The sequence below is a fragment of the Leptinotarsa decemlineata genome, unplaced genomic scaffold (assembly GCF_025532065.1).
Source record: "Leptinotarsa decemlineata unplaced genomic scaffold, Ldec_3_MD MMD2_tig00000010_RagTag_RagTag, whole genome shotgun sequence".
NCBI classification, from domain to species: Eukaryota; Metazoa; Arthropoda; class Insecta; order Coleoptera; family Chrysomelidae; genus Leptinotarsa; species Leptinotarsa decemlineata.
The window spans coordinates 643,707-663,133 of NW_027412538.1; the positions used below are offsets into that span (position 1 = coordinate 643,707).

At 36.0% G+C, this 19,427-nt stretch overlaps 1 protein-coding gene across 3 annotated transcripts in view; it reads left to right on the top strand.

Moving 5' to 3' along the window:
* LOC111509938 (uncharacterized) overlaps positions 1-15,163 on the top strand; it is a 122,350-nt gene extending 107,187 nt beyond the window's left edge. For all 3 annotated transcript variants that reach the window (XM_074171194.1, XM_074171193.1, XM_074171195.1), the window contains exons 19-22: positions 2,918-3,099; positions 5,136-5,303; positions 5,356-5,469; positions 14,917-15,163. In XM_074171194.1, coding sequence (XP_074027295.1) covers positions 2,918-3,099; positions 5,136-5,303; positions 5,356-5,469; positions 14,917-14,984 — 532 coding nt within the window. In that variant the 3' untranslated portion in view covers positions 14,985-15,163. The remainder of the gene's footprint in view (positions 1-2,917; positions 3,100-5,135; positions 5,304-5,355; positions 5,470-14,916) is intronic.
* Positions 15,164-19,427: the final 4,264 nt, after the last annotated feature.

A 19,427-nucleotide genomic window follows, 5' to 3' on the forward strand; every position in this document is an offset into this window, starting at 1 on the left:
AGGGTTAATAAAGCTGTTTAAAACATTTGGGGTGACTTTAATATAGACAAAAATGATGTTTCAGTTATAATTTTATCCAAAATTAACATTTTAAAACAAAAATTACTCAAACTCTTAAGCTTTAAACCTCATTCACATTGACTCCATAAGGAAACACGACCAATTCAGTCCCTTCTTATAAGGTATGCATAGGCAGGTATGCAACAATAGCAGAGTGTTCAATTTCAGAAATGTAATCTTTAGGTTTTTTTTATTTTGGTACGATTTTGAGCCGGTAACTACTAGCGGAGTTGTTTCGTTAATGTAACATACGTAACGATATGTTTTTTTCCCTCGCTGAGAACTAAATGTTACCAATACATAATGACCTTCGCTCAATCTATTATCTTCTTCCTCTCCATGTTCTTTTTCGTTTTCATCTTCTTCAAACGTTTCATCTACAGTCTCATTGTCATCAGATATGTTTTCTTCACGTGGTAGGTCAGTTGTCTGATTAGTTTTCTTCAACTTCTGCTTTTTTCTAGACTTGGCGAGGGGTCATCTATTAAATCCACTGTAGAAATGCTCTTTCCAAGAGAAACATTTAGTCTTTTCTTTCGATTTACAGTATGGGAGGAGTCTCCAAATCTTTGAGTTCTTAATAATTCGGTCAAAACGCTCTCAGTTTCAGCCTCAACGTTACTATCATCAGATGGTAAGCGCATGTACACTTGATCAGGGTTGAACGGCAATATTCCTGTTGCATTAAATGCGCTTATAAGATTTCGTTTGATGGCACCGTTTTTATTATTCAACGGGGGTACCACATCAGTGTTTTCAATTTTTTTTGTTTCATTTTGTCCATTCTTATTAGTGTCTTGTTGAGTAGATTCGAAAATTCATCTTTTGAAACCGTGGTCAGCTTAAGTTTTCAACTTTCCATTTCGATAATGTATTTCGCCATGCCTCTTTCATTGGACGAAAAAATGCTACGTCAAGAAGTCAGCCAAGTAAACAAAGTTGATATCGTTTACTTCACATAGTCGTAAAACATCTTCATCGATATGAGAGAACAAATTGTCCCCAATTAACACTTTACGCCCGTTTAGTCTATTCGCGTGTGGCAAAAAACATGTCATTAACCAATTTCGGAAGGTTGAGCTGTCAATCCAGCCACTTGCTCTTCGGTTGTATCTAGTTTCTCTTGAGCAACAAGGCTCATCGCAACAGGGTGAGCCACACGGCCCTCTATCTTTCCAAGTGTAATATAGATGTGTGCTCTTGCCCGGGTCGTCGCTTAAATTTGACTCATCATAGTTGAAAATATAACTACTCGGCACATTTTTAACATCACTTTCCAAATGTTTAAAATATTGTTCTATATTTTGTTTGGAAACTCTGGCTAGAGCCCTTTTTTTATTAGCTGCAACACGCTGACTGTAAGAATCCTGATGACGTCATTAAACCGAGTAGTCCCAGTCAATACCCGGCACATTTTTGGAAAATTTTGCAACTATTCGTTGCTTTCGGTCTAAACAAGCCTTAACGAACATACGCAAATCAATCAAACAAACCTAGAGGAAACCCCCATTCAGCACACTTTGCTGATGATTTAAGAATAGCCTTTTCTTGAGTTCCAGGTCTATTTATGTGTTGTCCATTATACCTTTTGGTAAATTTTCGTTATGTGGACACCCGGCGATTTTGAAAAAATTTTTGACTGTACTTACGTATTTTGATGCGTAGATTATGAATCCGAAAGAAAAAAGCGGCGCTCTCCCTTATTTAAAAAGTTACGGCCCTTCAAAGTTCAGAAAAGAAAAGGGCAACTTTTCAGCCTTCTTTTTCACTAAATAAACTATTTAAAAACACAAGCATCTATTCACTAGGTCACCTTTACACGTTATTCTTCCTTCTTTAACACTTTTCACTTCAATAATCAACATTTTTCTTATAAAAAACTTAATTTAAAAACGAATGCTTCTCCTGGTGACATTATTCTATTTTTAGGTTAGTTACTAGTGACATTTCAGAAAAAAGCGGTTGGTATTTGCCGTCGCCTACTATTTCAAATTCGTAATACACCACCAAAAACCAATATACAATCTAAAGAATGAAGGTAAAAAACATTTGAATTACTTCAGGAATATGGACTGCATCAGTCGTACCAACCATATCATTAACCTTAAAAACGTAAAATACATTGATTTGTAACCAAAAAGCAGCTCCGTACATTTTTTAACATTTTTATAAGAAAAATTTTGATTATTGAAGTGAAAAGTGTTAAAGAAAGAAGAATAAGGTGTAAAGGTGACCTAGTGAATAGATGCTTGTGTTTTTAAATAGTTTATTCAGTGAAAAAGAAGGCTGAAAAATTGCCCTTTTCTGAACTTTGAAGGGCCGTAACTTTTTAAATAAGGGAGAGCGCCGCTTTTTTCTTTCGGATTCGTAATCTACGCATCAAAATACGTAAGTACAGTCAAAAATTTTTTCAAAATCGCCGGGTGTCTACATAACGAAAATTTACCCACTACCTAACTATTTTACGAAATGCTTACTTTGATCATTTGATTAAAGTAACCCCGAACACCTGATTACCAATAACCAAAACGGTAAAATTAAAATTCTAGTAATTTTGAAACTACATGAAGAGTTCTATATACCTAAAATTCCAATATTTTTTCACAAAATCACAAAGTTTTATGACAAAGCGTGGGCCGTTGTTAAACAAAATCCGACATATTGTAAAATCGGTATCAGTGTTGCCAATACTGAAAAATAAAACATTCGGCTGCGTTCAGTAATCTCGTTATTCGCGCTTTTCAATAATAAGTAAGCTGTTATCAAAGTAACCCCGTAATATCAAAGTAACCCCATTTTACGGTACTAGTGTTTCAATGTATTAGTTAGTATTGCCAATTTTCTCGTTATCTTTTAGTATCGCTGACAATTCTCCGGGAGTAAAATCGTATGAAATTTTTGGACTATGCGCTACTGAAGTAGAAGTAGATATTTTAACAGGACAAAACCAAATACTACAAGTTGACATCATTGAAGATCTAGGTGAAGCCGACAGTCCTCTTATCGACATGGGTCAAGTAGAGGGCGCCTTCGTTATGGGTAAGTTTCATAACAATGTACTGAAAAATTATTTCGATTTTACACATTCATATTGAATATTCTCATTGGAAATTTTTTCACTAAATGAATAAACGTGGTGTCAATTTGAAAACTTCCCACCCTCAATATCTCCCTTCCAGTACATAATATGGAAATTCGAACAGACAGGTCAATTTTATTTTTAACCTTCATGGTTCAACCCCCTAGGAGGGGTAGATGTTACCCTTAGAATATCAAATGGGAAGCTGAGTCAAGTGTCACCTCATTTTAAACGGCATTCAGTCCTCTTTCCAAATCGTTAAAAATTGCTGAACAATGTTTTGCTCAGAAAACGGAACTTCTGTTCATTTCTATTTGAGTGAATAATATTTGAATACTAACCTGAAAACCATTCATCTCAGTGCAGGCAAATTCTCTAAGTTTAGAACAGTATTTTTCGGAAACTGCTCATCAAAAAATAATATTCCAAGTTATCGTTAAAAGAAGAACTGAAGACCATTCAAAATGATTCGTCACTTGACCCTCCTTTCCATTTAATGTTCTAACGGTAACATCTACCCCTCCTAGGGGGTTGAACCATACACCATGTAACTGGGTAGTTTATTATAAAAGTGTATACAATTGACCACAAAAGAAAATGCATATGATTTGGAATATCCTATTCCAATAATTGCCTATAATATCCTATGCAACAACTGCCTATTTTGAGCAAGCAAAATCCATATATTTTGACAAGCCTCGTATACGACTGAAATAATGTATTAACCGATGATTGTATGATTTTAAATCTTACAGAACATTTTATACGAAATATTGTGTAATACCCGTTAAGATCCGGGTTGGTAGGCCGGTGTTTGATCTTATAGCATCGTACGTTTCGTATTGTCGTTCCTCCAGACATCTTCAGTGATGAATGCGTTGCCTTCGAGGACAAAGGCAGTATTTCAAAGTCTCAGCAACGACTGACTAGAGACCTTGTAGCATTTTATTTTCTTGCGTGACCATGGTTTAGGAAAATTTTGACGGCAATATAGATTTACACTGTATATCTGATATGATCAAAAAACAAAGTAGATCTCCTTCAATCTATTCGCTCAATCTAGTAAAGGTGGTTGCACTATTAATATTTAACTTTCCATCGGTCCATAACACTTCAGTTATTTCAATTTAGAAAATTAATACAATTATCCTATCCCTTGAAATTAATTCTCTATCATAGCACAGTTACCAAGGTAATGTGATATCCGGTCGAAGGCTCTTGCCGATCTACTTAAGCACATTGCATTTTTGTAGTACCATTCTTGTAACCATTTTTGAAAAGAAGTACATTTCACTTTGAAAGAAATAAGGTCCATCTTCTAACTATGTGAATATGTAATATTTTGGGAAAGTACCCGTCCCAGATTCCACTGGAGAAACTCGTATTATTTTCATAAGATATACCTAAGTGTGGTTTGGTCTCTGCAGAACAACTTTTCCAGAAATATATCTGGAGAATATATTCTGAAAGGGAGAGTTTTTCGAGTGATAGTAACACGTTTCTTTTTTATTTATTATGAAAATTTCTCAACAACTATTGTTAGTAAACATTTTGAGATATGATGCAATTTTACAAAAGTTATCTATGTTTTTTATCTTAAGGTAATTTTCATTTCGAAATACCATAATAACAAAACCCGATGGCGGCCCATTTCACTAACAATAATTGAAAGTTCCCTCTTAATTTACGACCCATAAGCTCCCAGACAAAGAGCACCGTGCAAGTGAACCCAACAAAAGGGGTTACAACCTTCATCACCATTACTTCTACCACCCCATAAAATTATGAATACGAGTGTCCGTGGAGCTCCCCAGTCAGTCCTTGCTATGATTTCGAAATACTATAAATTCGTCCTTGAAACCAATCATTCGACTACGACCCACCAGCGAAGATCTCTCTAATCATGGCTCCGGCGTGAAATTCTATATTTTCATTTTGAAAACCAAATGTTCCTTCCACTTACTTTTGACCAACTCTGTTAAATTTAATATTCCAGGAATTGGGTACTATACAACGGAACACCTTATTCACAATTCAGATGGAAAACTCATAACCGACCGTACTTGGAATTACAAACCACCTGGAGCTAAGGATATCCCAATAAATTTCAGAATCAAATTTCCAGAACATGATCCCAATAAAGTGGGCCTCCTCAAGTCCAAAGGTGTATATAAATAGTAATAATGAAATTATTATTAAACTGCAGAAATTTTCAGCTGTTGCCGAGCCCCCCATGTGCCTTTCTGTGGCTGTTCCTCTAGCTATTAGGGATGCTTTGGTTTCTGCCAGGAAAGATTCTGATAAAAGCCAGCCAGCTTGGATTCCGTTTGGTATGTATTCGAAGCAGATAAATTTTATTTTGAAGTGTTCCTTAGTATCAAGGTGTTATGTTGGGAAGAGTTCAACATAACACCTATATCTGCGAGGAAAATCACAGAAGAATGATAAAGAATCTTCGCTGCATTGAAAAAAAAACGTGTGAACTCCATAACCTGCAAAGGGGTCGTAAAAGTAATGATAAAACGCAATTTAAAACAAGTATCTAGTAACTACGTGAATAAAATTTGACAGACCACAATATTGGAATTGTGGATCATAAGATGAAGGTGAGGTGGGTGTCCTATTATATTGCCTTCTGCCGGGTTTACATTATTATGTTGTGGTGTGTTGTGATGCTCTCTGACGTGACGGCGTGTAGACTATTCTGTCGTGTCGGGGCGCGCTCTGACGTTATTTCAAGTCAATACAGTTGTGGCCTTTGGAATAAACGCATGCGAGCATCTGCAATGTTTTCTTCCATTTCGGATAGTGATATTAAAGAAAACCTTACTTGTCTGCTAATGTGAAGTTTACTTAAAAAGAAAAAAGAGAAAATATTGTTTTCATCCAGTAAATGATTTGAGAGGTAGTCGAAGCGAATATCATTTACTAGTGATGAAGAAAGATTTCATCAATATTTCAGAATGTCAAAAAATCAATTTGAGATATTAGGTACATTCTATGGTAGAAAATGATATTAAAAAATGTAAACCCGTATTTTCTAAGAAGTTTAATAAGTTCGTCCGTTCAATAAGTCGTGCACCAATAAATGTAAACGACTATTCTCTAGATAGTTAACGCGTCAGATTAGAAACATACTAGTGTGGAGTGTTCTGACGCGTCATAACTCCACCATCGTTCTGACGCAAATGCAAGTTTAAACAAATTAAAGTTGAGTTTAATTCATGATTTTTACAAATTCACTTCGAAAAGTATTCAAATTGTTGTTTCAAATGTTGGGTTTAAGCGCCTATATCAAGTTGAAATAATTTATAGATACCTAGATATTCTACTTCAAAAAAGGAAAATTATCTTCATAAATGAACAAATAAGGCAAAATATAAATTATAGTTCAATACTACTTCCACAAGCCACATAAACAACAGTTGTTTTGTTATTTATTTATATAGATATGTCACAGAATGTCTCGGAACTCGGAACATAAGTAAACAGAATAGCACGCCTCTTAAATATGTCATCTTTGTTTGTCTCATACAGGTAACATATTCATTGTCTTTTATTAGCTATAACCGATATTGCCAAATGGTAAAATAGAAACGAATCTCTTTAAATGTTAAATGCATTATTTCATTCCTCTTTTTTTTAAGTATTTAAATAATTTTTTAAAGAAAAAGTTTGAAATGATGAGTTTAAAATGCGTTGTTTTAGAGCTCTTTTATGAAAACTACTTGATTTTCATCAGGAGGAACATTCCCCATTCTAAACATACTAAATTTATGGATACGATATACTTGTGGCGCGTCACGACACACCACGACACAATAATATAATTCCGGCTTTACGGTTTCATCTAGAATGCATTTTGTGTTTTCGATCATTAAAAAAAAACAAATATCAGTAAGAATTCTTCAAAAAGACTTCTCATCTTTATACACATGGAAAAATATTCTCTGGCGATATTGTATTTATGGAAATCATTTTCCCCATTTACATTGAAAATGGAAACCGTAACGAATTTCAATGAAAAACTTCACTGAGAAGAATCACTTTCACTCTCGAACTATGCTTTGGTTGTATACTTTAATTTCCAGCTCTATTCACAGATGTTTATGAAGGATCTTCCAACAGGGACGTCCGAACCTTGATAATTGATAACGGCCATCATATTTAAGCTACATCTGTTTTAAAAAAAACTGTTTTTCCGGTAACCAGCTGTCGCACCCCTACGAACGACAACTCTCAGAAGACGAAACTTGTGCGAGCTAAGGACTAACGAGGTCTTACCTTTTAACGTGTGATTCTTAACACGGGTTGGACGATAGCAAGTGAAAATCGATCGTTCAGCCTAAGGCTTGAACCAGCGACCAACACGGCGGTCGATTTGAGTGAGTGAACAAAGCACCCACGTCGAACTGACCGACTACCGACCGGCTATCTGTCAAATTATTTGTTGTTTATTCAGTCTGTTTTGCCAAATCACCATGAACATAGCAGTCAACAACACCTGCAAATAATAAAATTATTTTATCAAAATGGGTGTTCGTGCAAAGTACCACGGGCTTCGACCATTTTACGGTCGCCATAGTCGTCCAACCAAGAAGACTAGTTGCAATGTGGTGGATAAATTTGAGTCCACTGGTTCAGTAAAAAGGTAAAGTCTCTGCCTGGTGTAGATTTTGAGCAGGCGAGTCATCGGTCCATATTTCTTTCAGAAATATTTTGACTAGGCCATCACTGTCAACGACGAGCACTATAGACCGATGATCACCAACTTTATTGGCATGATTCAGATGGTCTAAACACCAACGACATGTAGTTTCATATGAAACGCCGTTTTACTTTTTATTGTCATAAATATTCATTCCTCAATTTATTCAACCAAGATAATTTTTATTCTGAGCTAGCGTCGAGCTGATTCTTGCAGATGCTGAATTTGTAAAAATTCAGTTTCTGCAATATTATTAAAAAGTAAAACGGCATGCCACGCCATTGCAAACTTTTAAAATCATCAAAAAATTTAATTCTTTGTCAGGAATTAGCTTTTTAAAAAGATTGATGAAATAAAATGATACTTGCTTGAGAATGTTTTGCACAAAAGTTGTAACCAAACTTTAAATTGAATGCATTAAAGTGAAAGTTGGAAATATTCAACACTTTAAATAAAATTGAAATATAACAATCTTTATTATTCATAGAAAAATATTTAATATGGAAAGTTAATTTGCTATATTTTCAGACAAACGAAAGTCTATTATTATTACCAACAATGAATATTACTGGAGTTTTTTCCCAACACCAAATCGTTATTTTTAATACCTCGACACGTGTTTCGATCACCAAGTGATCATCTTCAAGAGGAAGATTAAACTAGAAACTAACGCGAAGCTAACGCTATTAATGCTATATACCATACAGGTGTACCACCCTAAATATATATGTTTGAATGTTATTTTCAGCTATATAAAAATTAATTTCACAATATTGCCTATCTAAATTTATTTTTGCAATGTGTCCTTATGTAGTAATCAGTAAACCCAACAATACTATTTTAACAAGCTATATAGTATGCTATTTGGTATACTTAGGTCCGTCATCGTATAGGGGATATACGTCCGTCAAATAGCATACTATATAACTTGTTAAAATAATATTGTTGGGTTTACTGACTACTACATAAGGACACATTGCAAAAATAAATTTAGATAGGCAATATTGTGAAATTAATTTTTATATAGCTGAAAATTGTTTTATATACAGCTATAACATTTAAACATATACTGTAAAATAATAGATAAAGCAAAATTGTAAAATCAATTTAGGGTGGTATACCTGTATGGGTGGTACACCTGTATGGTTTACCTGTATAGTACCTATATCTATATAGCAAAAATAGCGTTAGCTTCGCGTTAGTTTCTAGTTTAATCTTCCTCTTGAAGATGATCACTTGGTGATCGAAACACGTGTCGAGGTATTAAAAATAACGATTTGGTGTTGGGAAAAAACTCCAGTAATATTCATTACTACACCAAAGGTTCCAAACAGTGCATCATAATTACCAACAATGTTTCATGGGAAAACTTTGACAGTCATTCAAATATATTCATTGAAATATTATTCCCAAACTTACTTTTAGAAAGTGAGTTTGAAGTTTCATAATAATTCAACAGTCATATAAATAACTAACATTTTATTCAAAGGTCAAAATTATATGCGGAATTGAAACGTTTGTTGAATTTACTCGAATAATACAAAAATAAAAATGTTTGTTCATTGCTGAAACTCTATATGTATATAGATTATTTTTCAGCATAATATATAGTAAATTGGCGTTCCATTTTCCAATACGCTGAAACAATATTTTTCTTCGGAATCAATAAAAACTTCAAGTTATTTCATTAATCTTTTTTATTCAAATAACAATTTCATTCATGTAACATTTTAAATCAAGTGTCATTTAAAATATAACAATTTTGTGAACAATCGTTTTTGAAGTATCCAACAAATGCATTAATCAATTAAATTCAAACAAATAAATTTTTTAGGTGAATAAATTGAGGAATGAATATTTGTGACAATAAAAAGTAAAACGGCGTGCCACAGAGCTCATGCCATATTGAATATTCTGCACGAGCGATTTGACGGCATGATCATCTCACATGGTCATCTCACATGGAGGTGATGTGAACTGGCCACCATGATCGTGCGATTTGACACCGTTAGAGCGCCCGTACACGAGTCACATTTTGCGGTCGGATCGACCACACAATTGCAATCACGTTCCAGCGAACTCAAGCCGCCCATAAAAAATACTGTACTAGACGTACACGGGCGTTCACAAAAGTCAAAACGGGCTTCTGCACTCAACTTGCTGCTGATCTCCGCCAAGATGGCATCGCGGCATCCGCCGTACACTAACCATAAACTTGCAGTCGAACCCAACAGCGTACATATTGGTCTCACAACATTCAATTTTTGATGTCAGTTGCCTCAACTGCAAGTGCGGTTCATATGACCGCAAGTCGACCACAAAAATGTGGTTGAGTCAACCGCGAAGTACAGTCACCGTGGCCACAATAATGTGGTTGCCTCAACTGCAAATATGTGGTCCGTGTGGATCTGGACATTTGGACATCTGGACGCTATATATATTCCACACATAATGGCATCAATATTTTCAAGCGAATAAAAAATTTTCATGATATCTCACACACACTTTGTTTTATTCAAATTTAAAGATAGGAAGCGCCTGATAAAAGACCCTATAGTTTGAACGACAGTTCAACAGTGTTTTTCAGGAGGAACATTCCCCACACACCACGACACAATAATATAGTTCCGGCGACAGTTCAACAGTGTTTTTCCATACTTTTCAAGTATTGCATACCGTCAAAAATATAGTGTGTCAATTTTAAAAAATTACAATGGGCTATATCTCACGAACGAAAACTGATATCGAAAAATGCTTGAAACCGTTTCTAGGATAGTAAGGGGGAACTAAAGTGATATGAAAGATAACTCACCCCCATCAACCCCCTAGGCCCCACCCACCAAAACTCAAAAAGTTCAAATTGCAAACCCCTACTTGTGATACATCATTGAAAAGACCATAAAAAATGCTATCCAATGGTATAAATGATAATTGTACAGGGTGAAGCAATAATTGTGAAGCTTTGGTTTGAATGGAATATTTGATGAGTTTTCTGTTGAACTACAAACTTATAAAAATGTCAAGTAAATACCCAAAGTGGGTTCCGTTGTTTTGTAAACAATAATACAGCCTATTGTCAAAGTCTGCACGAACTTTTAATATCAGCCGGCTTACTATGACTTTTTTATTTGTAATGCTACCTCCCGGACTATTATTTTAAATGATAAGTGTCCGCCGATACTTTTTTGTTAAATAAAAACTTAATTTGCCGTTTTTGCAAAAGAAGTAGGGAAGATCTGTTATTTGGGTTCCTTCAAAGTCAATAATTTTTGGTCTGTTTGAGACTTTTAAATGTCATTAGTTTTAATCATTTGTACGATATGTACTGTCATCCAGCTGTAATTGTCACGATGGTTTATAGTATACCTGAGCGCGGGGAGATAATTTTCATATTTGCCTCCCAGAACCAGTGTTATTTAAAAACAGCTCAAATATTTCATGAAAGGCATCCGGACAGAAATGTAAGCCACGTGTACGTCCGCGATTTAGTTGAAAAGTTTAGAGAAACGGGATCAGTGCAAAATAAAAAAAGAAATGCCCCAAGATTACTGATTGAAGCAACCCAAATTGAGATCCTTGGAAATTTTGCAATGGAACCTACTACATCAACACGTCAAGTATCTGCAGTGACAGGACTTTCACATGAGTCGGCTAGAAAGGTGTTAAAATTACATAAGTTTCGCCCGTACAAAACACAAATTCTTCAAGTACTAGGCGATGATGATCCAGACCGACGAATTGAGTTCTGTGAACTCATGACTGAAAGAATTCGCGTTGAAACGAGAATGTTAAAAAGTATTTGTTATAGTGATGAATGTACTTTTATTCTGAATGGTAATGTAATCTCTTCTCTGAATCGATGCGAACCCGCATCGATCCAGAGAAGGTCACACTCAATATCATGAAAAACTGAATGTTTGGACAGGAATATTAGACGATGCTATAATTGGTCCCTTGTTCATATCAAGCATTATCAAGCATTTTAAGTGGCGACATTCATCTCGATATGCTGGAAAACACCATCGAACCTTTAATTGTGCATACATTAAAGAACCAAAGGGACGACCAAGGTAACCTAGCTGTAGCATCTCCTCACTATGCAGCTTCAGTTAGGCACAAATGAATTGGAAGGAGAGGTCCCATTGTGTGGCCATCGAGGTCACCAGACTTGGCGCCACCTGAATTTTTTCTGTGGAGTCACCTCAAGTCAGTTGTTTGTAAAACTCAACCTGCGTTACTTGGGGAATTGCGAGAAAGTATTACGCAAGCATATCGTGCCATTACTAGAACAACATTTGCCGAAGTTCGTGCAGAATTTGAAAATATGCTGTATTATTGTTTACAAAATAACGGAACCCACTTTCAGCATTTACCTAATTGACATTTTTAATAAATTTGCAGTTCAACAAAAACCTCATTAAATATTCCATTCGGGCCAAAGTTTCACAATTATTGCTTCACTCTCTACAATTATTATTTGTACCATTGGATAGCATTTTTTATATTCTTTTCAATGATATATCACAAGTAGGGAGTTCTCTTTCATGTCACTTTAGTTCCCCCTTACTATCCTAGAAACGGTTCCAAACATTTTTCGATATCAGCTTTCGTTCGTGATATATAGCCCATTGTAAGTTTTGAAATGGACACACTATATATCAGTTCCATGTAATGACAATCCAAAGATAAGACAGAAGTTAGCCGTACTAGTTTGAAAATGAATTTATTTATTTTTCCTGTGTTTGGGAAGAATGGAAGAATTTTGATTGAAGAGTCGTTCAAACTGTTGAAGAGTTATTCAGTCCAATAGCCTGGATCCATTTTCCAAATCAGGGATTGGAACTATTACTAGCTTGGCCGACCAATTCACGAGAAGTATAAACCCTGAATTCATTTTTGTGATGATACTTCGCGAAAAGTTTTAAAGAAATTTGAAGAATGCCAAATTAGAATTAGTCTAAAAAGTTTGAGGACTAAAACTGTTTTCTTTTCTCATAAGAGGAATTGAGCAAATTTTGGATATGCGGTTGGTTACCTCGTTCACAGGCAGATGGGGCGAAGACGAACCTGTTGTTTCTTTTCTGCTTCAGCCAAGTTCGAGAAATGATACTCTGAAGGAATTCGATTTTCAATTATCGGAAATCATCGACTTTATGTTGATAGATACTACCTTGCGCTGACGAGTGGCCAAACAGCTCGAAACCGGCCTGCAAGTGTGTTCCAATAATTGCGGCAGTTGTACCGCCAACAGCATATGCAAGAATAACTTCAGTGAAGAATCCTGCACTGATCCCTGTCAGATATAATCCAATGCCCTTCGTGGTATTAGCCAGGGGAGTAGTTGTTTTCTGATAGGTGTCAGTCCATTAACCTACAGTGTAGGGAGTTAAGACTGGGCTGAACGAATTGTTCTTTTAGATGATTTGAAACGGCAACGGAAATTGTTCGGTTGAACAGTTATCAAATTGATTTTTGTTTATTCGCAAAAAACAATCAAATTTATTTCTAAGATCAATAATATGTTCTTCAAGTTAACTAGGCGCATCTTTCACTTGAATGGATTGACGGTTTTTGAACAGACTTGACATGCATTATCCTGGGACATTCTAGGGATCATATGTTGAAATGAAAGACCTCATTCGTTTCATTACCTAAAATTCGAGTGTTCCCGTTCATAGGTGAACAGAAAATCCTATCAATAACTCTTTTTGTATTATTACTATCTTTCTGTTAATAGTTATCATGTTCTTTGCATAGTTTATTCTGTACTTTCAATTCAATTGATGAATTCAATACGAACTCATACTGGAAAGATTGATAATCGAAATTTAGTGAAAATCAAACAAAAAAATATTGCAAGAAACATCGTACGATGATATAGTGTAAAGTGTCACGAGCTATTCACTTCTATAATGAAAAGTAATACTGTTGTCAGAACCCCACACGAATAAAACATTGGATTTGTTAGTATCGATCTACATTGACAGAGCTGGAAAATGAATATTGTTTTTTCATTAGAAGATAATAAAACTAATGGAACTAACATGTAGTCCTAATTCTTCATCACTTCTTGAGTTTTTGGCTATTTTCAATATAATGTTAGAATCTACATAATTTAGGAGCCCTTCAGCCCTCGCCTCGTTTCGAGTTGAGAGTGATTATTTTGTTCAATCGATAAAATGAAGAAACAACTGAAAAGAATATATAAATCAAATTAAACTCACCAATGCCATGAACACAGACAAGATACCAAAATGTGTCACATTTCACTGATTCACATAACCTCAAAAGAAACAAACAATAATCCTTGAATTCAAACTTCACTTGGAATACCAACTATTTATATATGATATTCAGAAATCCCAGAATCATTATGGAAACTTATTCATATAATGAGAAATTATCAAGTCGAGTGGAAACGTTATTCCGGATTTCAATGAAATCGAAAAGAACACGCAACGTACCTACTGGTAATGCATCAAGCCACGTCAAGCAGGTCGGGTGCCGGATCTGCGGTCTCATTTTAAGGCACGATATATTTCAACAATGAAGTCCTATTGTGATACCAAACTATATTGTTCTATGGAACTATGAACTCGTGGTTTTATCACGCTGTTTGCTTCCATGTTGCCTGTTTCTGATTGGAAGCAAGGCAGATATAGTGAGGAGTTACTATCTTAGAAAATATAAAGTAACTCATCTGAAATATCTGAAAACTGGTTTTTGTTTCACTTCCTGTTTGTTTACAGGAAAATTTCAGTTGATTATTTGCCTCTCTCCGCATTTGAGCAAACCATTCTAAGGTTCTTTGATCTACGAATCTAATGAATCCTGTTTCTTGAGTTCCCTTGATTGCACATTCTTTTGTTTGGTAATCCTTCCTGCTGCAAATCTATTCGCAGTCCTGTCAGACATGCAGTTGAATAAATTCTCCGAAGCACAATATATGATCGAATACGGATTCAAACTTGTGACCTTTCAGTCGGACACACTACCACTAGACCAAATCAACTTTTTATACTTGGGATAATAATTATTCATGATTACAAATAATTGGTTTCTGTTACAGATGGTCCTACAACGGTGGAAGCAACTTTTCTTCAGTCTTTGAACGATTTCCAACAATACACTTTATAATAGTATGACTAAATGTTTTATGTGAACTTTGAAATACATATGAACATTTCTAGTATAAGTTAGGCATGAAACGGCTCAGAGGACTAAAGCAAATAATTTCTTAAGTGACTTATATTCCATAATTCATTGAGATGAAGTTATGTAAGTGAATAAATAAACAAATATAATGAAATATTCAACTATCTTTTTTTATTCATCATTATTGTGATAGGTTAGGTCAGGTTGGGTCAAAAAAGAATGAATCTATTCGACCCTCCACCGCAACCCGGAAGGATTTATTGTGACGAAGCCGATTAATTTATATGGTGAGTAATCTTTCAGGTCAGATGATAGGAATCTGATTCTACCAAACTCTGAAAACCTGATTCAATCCACAGCAGAGCAGGGACAAAGTATATGCTTTGCTGTTTCATCATTTTCCAAACAGAGGCGACACACACTGTCTTTCGATAGTCCGAGTCTCTGCATATGATAATTCAAAACGACAGTGACCTGTAAGGAGGCCTCTTAGGCATCGTAGTTCATTCCTTCTGTAGTCACCTTAGAGTAAGCCAATCCTGGAAGAATTTGCCAGAAGTCTTTGAATCTTCTTGCCATCTAAGTGATCAAAGTTTGTTTGGAAAAACTTAAAGCAATCCCAGTGACAGATTCTGGTCGGATGAAGCTACTTGCAGCACCCTCCTTTGCGAAAGAGTCAACAACCTCATTGTCTTCCAGGCCAGTGTGTGCGGAAATCCAAACCAGAGATAAGTTGTTAAGTCTTCCTATCGAGCAGAGTCATTTTAGGCAATTTGCTACCAATTTAATAGCAAAAACAAAAGCAAAAATACTTTTTCACCAAAATAAAATATTTACATGCCTACATTTCATGAATACCTCTACCTTAAGGGTAGAGTAGCAAAGTGACTCCAGAACAGTCGCGCCGTTGCGCCCCCGCCGAGCGGAGGCGGTAGGGAACGCCCCCCGCGATGTTAGCGGGTTGATGCTCACCCAGAAACATAGACTTTATTAAAACCTACCAGGTAATGTGCCTTCTGCCGCCAAGGCTTGTGCACACCATCACATGATTTTGATATTCATGTCATTCAAATGAAAACATAGCTGTCGATGCTTGGTGTATTCTTACCCTAAATTTTTGGTTGACCAGATAAGAATCCAAGATTCTTATCATGTATAAAGGCATGTGTGCCATCCACATTTTCGCGATAAATCCCTCTGTCCAAACGGTGTCAAAGGCTTTATGTATGTCCAACAGGACCATGACTGTTTTCTTCTTCTGGTAAAAGGCCTCCTTTATTCCGAGGACCAGTCGGACAAGTTGCGAGGTCGTGTTGCGACTCTGCCTGAATCCAATCCCGAACAAGTTTCAGCCTTTTTTCCAGACGGAGAAGTCTGCTCAATAGGATCTTGTCCGCAATCTTGGCGACCGAGATAAGTAGCGAAATCGGTCGGTAGCTCTCTCTTTTGTTCTTCGGTTTTCCCGACTTATTAATGGGTATTACCTCCGCACGCTTCAGGCAGTCTGAGTAATGTTGCAATCTGATTATCCCGTTGATGAGGTTCAGGTTCCGGATTAGATTTGCTCCAATGCCATCGCTGCCAGGTGTCTTGTGTAATGGCATGCGTTTCATGGTGTCTCTCACCTCCTTAAAGTCGGTGAGGATTTTAGCAAGGTCTAGGCGTGGCGAAGGCATTCTGGCCTTCTGAACATCGGTCACCTAACTTTCATTATCTCTCTCTATGGTAGGCATGGGCTCGTATCTGTTGTCGAGACGTCGCGTCATCTTCCACAAAGAGTTGTCCTGAACGTTAAGTCTCTCCAGTTTCTCCTTCCACTGAGCATTGGTGAACTCATTTATTCGTTGATTGATCCTCTCCGCAAGTCTGAACATGAGCTCTTTGCATCGAGAGTCTCTAGTATTTTACCATATTTTTCTGGCGCGGTGTTTCTCGCGAATAAGTTCCATAATGTCCTGTGAAAAAAGCTCCCTGTTACTTTTAACCACCATCAATCGTGTGGAGTCATCTCTCGCAATCTGAATGTTTTTAATAAACGTTTCAGTTATCTCGTTCAGATTTTCGATGGTAATTTGACTCTGAAGTGTGGTGAGCTTGTTGAACTCGGACTTGAACTTAGTCCAGTCCGTGGTATTGTAGTCATATTTTCTTTTCACAAACTTAGGTTGTTCTCTGTTAAGACTAAAGATCACCGGACAGTGGTCCGAGGACAACTCATCCACCACCGTCAGGTCTTACGTTTTTGTTTATCATAAGATCGATTGTGGTTGGTGACGCAAGGGTAATAAGTTGCCTCATCAGAGTGCTCGATAACAATATTGTTATTGAGTAAATACTCCCATAGGGTCTTCCCGTTAGCGTTTGGATGATTGAAACAGTTCCACTCGCGTCTCCTGGCGTTCGGGTCACCCACAAGGAGGACCTTATTGCCTACATCAAGTAGACTGTCTAAATCGCGCGAAATATACCCATTCGATGGTGGATTGTAAACAGCATGCATGCAGGTACCATCAGCGAGCCTTATGCCATCATGTTCAATGCTGCTAGATCGCTGTGGTATCGGCGTGTATGCTATGCTTCTCCTTATCAGGATAGCAACTCCTCCGCTTCTCACTGAATTAGGGCGGTCTTCCCTAATCGTGACAAAACCCTGAAGTTTAAGTCGATGTTCCTGTCGGAGTTTGGTTTCGGACAGAAACATTATATCCATTTTGTGGGAATGTACGAAGTTAATAATACTGGGGAGTTTATTATTAACACCGTTAGAATTCAGCAATATGCCTTTATGGGCATTTACAGATTATAGCGATCAAACTTCTGCAAGAACTGCATATAATTAAGCCATTTGGTCCTCGGATCTGTGGCCTTCGACAACACAGCTATCAAATCACTCAACGACCTGAGCATCTCTTCCATTTTGATAAGTGTGCTTACCTTGTCAAAGGCAAGCATAATGTCTGTTTCCATCCGCATCATTTCGGCGGGATCACAAGGGCGCGCTCCTGTCTCTCTTGGTGGAGTGGTAGACATAGACATCAACGCCACTTGACTGTCTGCGAAAAATTTTATTGTGTATGAGGTTGGATTCTACCAACCTCTCCTCACACAGTTCAGTAGCATATATTTCCGCTTGAAATACATTCGTATAGGTCCTTAGGAAGGTTGATACCTCTGTCCTGGGTCTGCGACTGAAAAGACCTGCACCAGAGCCGGAAGGTGTTTTTGATCCATCTTTGGATCTGTGGATGATAAATTAACATACCAAAATTTAAGAAACCCAAAAAACATTACATATTTATAGTACGGACCATAAAACATACAAATTGAAGAAAATCATACTAAGAATGATGCAACAAATAAAAAAAATAAACAAAAATATGTGAAACTGGAAAATTGTTGATTTATTTCAAAATATTATCTCCCAGTTGTGTTTTGAATTTCGTAGTATTTATTAATTTTTTTTATATTGTTAGGTATTTTATTATATAAATTAACTCCATCATGAAATAGTATATTATAGACCTAGGGTGAGAAGTGAGCTATTATTTACCGAGCATTTTTATATCCTCAGGCGCGTAGCGCCGAGGGAATTTTTTTTCTCACTATAATGCAGAATTGAGAAATTCTAAGTTCTGAACATACAGAAGCGATGAGAGAAGTGTAACATTGAAATATATCAAAAATGCAATGAGATATTTCCTAGATTCATATCAAAATTTGACACAAGCCAAATTTTTACATAAATAAAGCTAGTCTAATTAGAAACACGCTCCACTCACTTGATATTCCGATATATTCAACAAATTGTCAGAAAATTACTGATGCCAAAATTGTTAATATATCAATGTTAGTAGTGAAAAAAATTCTATATATACCTCGGCTGAGAAAGCTGTTATTTACCTCGCACATTTCCAATATTCAATTTCCTACTTCTAGTTGATAATTAAGTTAACAAAAGTTTCTGTGTTTCTTTAAAATTATAGAATTGTTCTCATTATTTACCTAGGTGTTTTTTTATTAAAATTATTTACCAAGGGTGGGAAATATTCATTCTCGTTAGGGGAATGGAGTAAATAATAGCAATTTCTCAGGTTAGTAGTGAAAAAAATACATTTTTGACCAAGTTTACTTTCGTGTGGTTGTGAAACTATATCTTGTATTAATATCAACTGTTGAAATTAAAACTATTAGATATAACACTTGTTTGTCGCTTTATGCCATTATGCTGGAGCAAATCTCATTTCTACAATATGAACCGAAATACGAACTATTTTGGAACTGACAAAAATTTGGTATTAACGATCAATTCAAAATTTAGGTGAATGATGTTAGATACAAGAGGGTGTCGATTTTATTAGCCAACAAAAACTTCGTTATTTTATGCTGAAAATGTATATCCTGGTAAGATTCCTAAAACATCCTATG